General features: G+C 41.0%; 1 protein-coding gene across 1 annotated transcript; it reads left to right on the forward strand.

The window, feature by feature from the left end:
* Window positions 1-148: 148 nt before the first annotated feature.
* LOC118413994 (iron-sulfur cluster assembly 2 homolog, mitochondrial-like) lies at window positions 149-4,879 on the forward strand. Its single transcript, XM_035817693.1, has 4 exons — window positions 149-317; window positions 1,844-2,018; window positions 2,477-2,592; window positions 3,245-4,879. The coding sequence occupies exons 1-4, from the start codon at window positions 262-264 to the stop codon at window positions 3,420-3,422; spliced, it is 525 nt and encodes a 174-aa protein (XP_035673586.1). The 5' UTR covers window positions 149-261; the 3' UTR covers window positions 3,423-4,879.
* The last annotated feature ends 1,133 nt before the right edge of the window (window positions 4,880-6,012 follow it).

Genomic DNA, 6,012 nt, shown 5'->3' on the forward strand with positions numbered 1-6,012 from the left:
TATTTTGCCCAGCAGTTTTTACCTGATCTGAGGAGCAGTGTTTTCTTCCCAACCTAAGGCGAAGCATTCCCAGCATGCCCCAGGGCTTGTTGACATGCAGGGTGCAGCGTGAAGGTCTCTCGCCGATTCCGGCCGATTCTGCGGATTTTCGGTTATCTACTGATCTTTCACGCAGTTGTCTGGTTTAGGCTGTAGTAACTTAACATTCGAGTCTATCCAAGGACGGAGCAATAATAATCTTTGCATACGGTGGAAGCGGAAATGACGTCAGCTAAAATGGCGGCTCTGGGTCGGACGGGACTTTCGTCATTCTCTAGGTCAGTTGTCATTTTGGCCTCTAACTTTAATACTGACGTTAAGTCTAGGTCCACCTCAGCCACAAAACTTCAATATTAGCTTAGTGTTGTTTTTGGAACTGTAAAATTTCGGCATGGCAACTGCCGCGTAAATAATTGACGTTATTTATGCGTGTGGGTGGGAGTTTGGGAGTGGGTGGGTGGAGCATGTTGCGTAAGTTGTTGCCAGAAGCGCAGAGGATTTGCCTCAAAGGCACCCGTGGGCAGTAAAAACTCAGAAAATAATTAATGCGTTCTTATTTCTTGGAAACCATGGATTGAACAGATCAATATAGATAACAGCGACCTCACGTGTTCCTACATGTTAGTGAATTCAAGGTTTTCCTGAAACATACCTACACTGCACTGTTTTATGTTTACTAGTGTTGGTGGGCGAAGATATATCTAAAGTCTAGGTGCCTGTTTGTTTGAGTGTGTGTCCATATGTAGCTCTGAGTTGTGCTATACTCATAATGTTTTAATGTACACATAAACAGTAACATGTTATTAACGTTAAACCACAACCAGAAACTACTTAGCAAAATACTTTATTTTTCACCTGGGTAAGTTTGCAGTAATTAATTAAGTTACTTCGTTAAGAAAGCTATAGCTATACAAGATGTGTCATGTTAATATATGACTTAAGAATAAAGTCCTTATATGTTCTCTAGCTTTAACCACTGAAACTGGCTTGACAAGTAGGTTTGATAAGTCACTGTCAGGTGACAACAGGAAGAAGTACTATTCTCCACTTACACACTTCCCATAATTAAGTGCGAGAGGGTTCCGGATATGGATGTTACTTGGATGCTACCACAGTTGCTCAGGGTGCGAAACCAGGGTGGAACCAGCTAAAACCTTCAGTACGAGGGCGGAAAAGCATATAAACTAATAAGTTGTCTGGCGAATATAGTACAGTTATCATTTGGGCCGAGAATCTTACAAGTTTTGTGGTCAGAAGTAACTACCTAACACGTGCACCACTGTGGCTGTTAGTTGGTTTCTTCCGATGACCTCAAGGGCCACACCTTGGCGTTTCGTCTGCAGCCTTTGTTTTTTTCCTGTCGGAAAGTGATTAAACCATTGTCCTGTGATCGGTTCCACACCAAACTATCATCTCCTTGATGTTTTCTGTGTTCAAAATTGGTTAGAACCAATTTTCTGTGCCCTTGGAGTCAGTTCCGGAGTTCGGAGCAGCCATATCCGGAACCCTCTCGCACTTAATTATGGGAAGTGTGTAAGTGGAGAATTAGCTCTCTCCTTGGTGCCCCACCCAGTACATCTTTTTTTTTGTCATATATAGGACTAGTAGCAATTTCCCTTTCTTCTGGTCAACACATAGAGCAGGTGTCTAGCCAGTTTCCTTTTCTATGTCAGCTGACAATCCTCTCCTGTCTCATCATATACATGTACAATCATGAACTTATAAGCATGCCTCCTACCAGTTGTATTGTAAACTGCAGCTAGGCCACCTTGCTCACTTTGAAAAATGGTTCCATGTATTTCAGGGTGGCAATAAGACCACAGGTGATCCACAAGAGTAGACAACTTCTCACCGTTTCGAGCCGTTCCTGGTTGCCAAAGACTTCCTTTCCCGTCAGTGGTGGCAGCAGATTCCTCAGTACAGAGGCCTTAGCTGCAAACAGCCTCGAGGAGCTCCGTCTCAGCGACAGCTGCGTTAAGGTTAGCCTCCGTAGCAGGCTCTCTGGGGCCTTTTTTTGGCTCATAATGCACTTTTGCTGGCCATTTTTTTTTACTGCCGGGGCCAATGAATCACCCAGTACAAAAAGAAATGGCCAGCAAAAGTGTATTATGAGCTGAAAAAATGCCCCAGAGAGCCTGCTACGGAGGCTATGTTAAGATGCAGTTCTCACTCGGCAAAATGTCTCACCAAGGGCTTCCCTGTTGTACCCGGAATAGTTCAGTCATTTAGACAAACTTTTCATTGTTTGGGGGAATTTGTAGTGTATGCCATATTTATAACACCAGCCTACGGGTTAGAAAAGTCATCAACACTTTTTTCTCAAACATGAATTTGTAGCCAATTGAATAATTGATATTAGCAGAAGCTAAATTATATTTTATGATCCTGAATAATACCAATTGACAGTTTCTGTGTTTTGTTTCTGTTCATCTTCCAGCAACTGAAGAAAATCAGTGAGAAAGATGAATTGTTGAGAGTTGTTGTTGAAGGGGGTGGATGTTCAGGGTTCCAGTACAAGTTTGAACTAGACAAGAATATTGGTGAAGAGGACAGGTGAGGAGACCTCCTATTTATCATGCAGTAGTGTTTTCTTATTATACAAAATGAGAGTTTATTTTCCTTGCCTGATGACAATTGAGGTGCCCAGTGAAACACAAATGTTTTCCACATTTTCATGGCACAATTCAGGATGTTCTGTGACAGACATTCGTCAAAAGGGAAAAAACAATTTACAAAACAAGTTACCTCATCAACAAGCTTCCCAGCTTGCACCTAAACTATGAAATCTCCTTAGGCTTAGGTCACATTTCCAAACCGGGGCCCGGCCGGGATGTTTTAAGAAACGAAAAGTTAAAATGTATACCTAGAAATATACACATATCATGCCCACAAGTCTTATTTTGACATTTTGTGTATTTTGATGTCTTTTATTGCTCCCGAAAGCAGCCCGGCTGGGTCCTGGTTTGGAAATGTGACCTAAGCCTCAGACAGTTCCAACACATTTGTTAAGGCCCTGTGCTTGGCTTTTTTTCTTGAGCAGACGTTGACTGTTTTGGATTGATTATAGCCTCTATAGGACAGCTACAGATTCTGAAAAAGCATAAGATGGACAAAATTCTTGATGTAAGTTGTACCACTCGGCATTGCCATATCATGAACACATTCGATGGTGCTATATTTCATTTTCTCTCTTTGTTCTACCCAGGGTATTTACAAAAGATGGAGTGGGAGTTGCCATAGACAAGGAGTCGTTAGATTTCCTGAAGGGCTCCACGATTGACTATCACGAAGAACTGATCCGATCCGCATTTCGCATCATCAACAATCCTAACGCTGACCATGGCTGCTCATGCGGTGCCTCCTTCTCGCTGAAACTGGACTGAAAATAGATTGAAGCACAGACAAGACTCTTGAACTAGTTTAACTGTAATATCCAACACAAAAATTGGACCCACCCAAACCTTCAACTGAAAAGCATGAGTCTTTGTCAAGGAATGAACAAACCACTGCTGTTATGATGCCACCGACTCTGGTCATGGATGGTTGTAAAGCTCTGATGTAGATGGCTTCTTTAATCCCTCTAGCAAGTGGATGCCATAGACTTGAATGAATGATTTTATTTGTAAAACATTGCAGCTTGGTAGCTGAATTGCGCGTTACATTACACTAATTGTGGGTTATCTCCACATACATAAATTAACACAATCATCGTGAGTAAAACTAGGCTATTGAATCTCTGCATAAATCTACACGGTATATTCCGACAGTTTACGCAGACATTGACACATACACTTTAGGACACTAGTCGCCACTTGCGTACAGTAGATCTAAGGCACGTGGGATGAAGGACAACGCATGTCTTTTAGTCTTGCTGATCATTGTTGCACGATATGGTACCTGCACGATATGGTACCTGCAACTTATGATCCACTGATCACTGAGTCACATGTCCTATCTGCATAACGCGGCGTCACGACAGTAGTGGATTGTCCATTCCTTGACAAAGACTGGTGCTTTTCAGTTGAAAATTTTGGGAGTCCAATTTTTGTGTTGAATATTACAGTTAAACTAGTTCAAGAATGACTTCTACCAACACAGATGAACTTTCAAGTACAACATCATCAACAATCCTAACGCTGACCATGGCTGCTTTTGTGGGGCCTCCTTCTCGCTGAAACTGGACTGAAAATAGATTGAAGCACAAACAATGCTCGTTTAGGCACACAATGGACAATAAATAATGTACTGAACGTTAGGCCACATCAAATTTATTTGTTGCTTTTCCATTTTTTTTAGAAAAAAATTGGGCTGACAGGTCATAGAATAAATAAGAAATTTTTTTTTCAAAAGGTCTGGGGTGAAGATATCGTATAACAACAGAAAACAACAGCCTGAGGCACATTTTATGCAATAAATCCCTTCCTTTGATTTGTTACTATAAATGTTCTGAATAAAAGGCACTGTTTTTAGACTGAAATTATGTGTATGTGGCTCTGAATGGCAATATTTACAGGTTTGTGAGCAAAACATGTATTTTTTTCTCGGGACGTAATTTTTTTTTTTTTTTAATGAAAAAAATGGACAGGCGAATCCGAGAAGCAACAAATAAAATTGGTGTGGCCATATCATTGCACAAGGCTGTAACTTGTTTTGAAGTATTTATTCAGCATCCAGGATGTGATGTGGGATATCAACAAACAGAGGGTCAGACCCTCGTATATTCTGTATTTTGTGTAAATTGTTTGTTTGCCATAAATCAGATTGTGATGGGATGTTCATCAATCAGCTGATAAGTTATGTTTTTGTACAGGCTGGACATTAAAAGCTATATACACAACAAGGCGTTTGATGTGAACATTTTTTTGATCATGGAAGCCAATTTTATAAACATGTGAGAAACTTGCTGTAGTTTACATTGATATATGTATATTTATTGTTGGTTGATCTACGGCAAAATATATCTGTCAGCAGAATATTTCTCCCAGTTTTGGTTCATGTTTTCGGTTCAACGATTGCAGCCTTTTTGAAAAAGGCTGCTGTGCCGTAAGAGATATCAGATTGTGAGAATGACCTTTTAGGTACTCTCCAAGCAGAGGTTGGTGGGGAAGATTGTGACCTTTTTCTTATACCCCTGTCATATTTGGCGTAAATCGATTGGACGACAATTCTGCGGCAATTGCCAGAGCCTCGCTTGTAATAATAACTTTATTGCACAACAACTCTACAAGGTACAAAGTATGGCTTATGTGTGACATGGACGGTTTCCACGTGATAAATATGAGCAATCCTCTGTCGATCTTAGATTTTGCCGATCTTTCATCGATAAGCCCGAAGATCGTGCAAGATCGTAGATAATATGACAGGGGTATTATATGACCTCTGCTTGGAGAGTACAATAGGGTCATTTTCTGAAACAGAATGTCCTGGGAGAATCTTAAACAATGCCAAAATCTCACAACAATACTTCATGATTACAGTCGCCTTGTTCATCCCTGGGCTGTGCCTTTATACCAGCAAAAGGCCAAGTCTAATGTGGCGAGCCTCCACGGTCCATGTAAACTGACTATTCTGTCCTGATTGTTGTGACATAACTATGTCTGTCCCAGCTGGCGTGACTAACGGCACAGCACGGTATTTGAACTTGAAAGGAGTGACGGTATATAGTAGAACAGTGTCTCTGTGGGGACAGTTCAAAACAACTAGAAACAGTCATGCTTTCAAGTACCAGAGTTACCAAGCTAACCTAGGATTGATGTGTTTTCCCAGAGCTATCGTAGAGTGGAATATGTTATCACCAAGCACAGAAGGGGCATCTTTTCTGGATAGTTTTAAAGAACACAGATAGATGTTCAAAAGCTAGGTGTGACAGGTTGTTCAGTGGAACAGCAGAGAAGTGACTGTATATAGTTTACAATAAATGTCAGAGGGACAAGCGACTGTATATAGTGTATCAAAATCGCCGGATCGCCGTGA

This window comes from Branchiostoma floridae, chromosome 1 (assembly GCF_000003815.2).
Source record: "Branchiostoma floridae strain S238N-H82 chromosome 1, Bfl_VNyyK, whole genome shotgun sequence".
NCBI classification, from domain to species: domain Eukaryota; kingdom Metazoa; phylum Chordata; class Leptocardii; order Amphioxiformes; family Branchiostomatidae; genus Branchiostoma; species Branchiostoma floridae.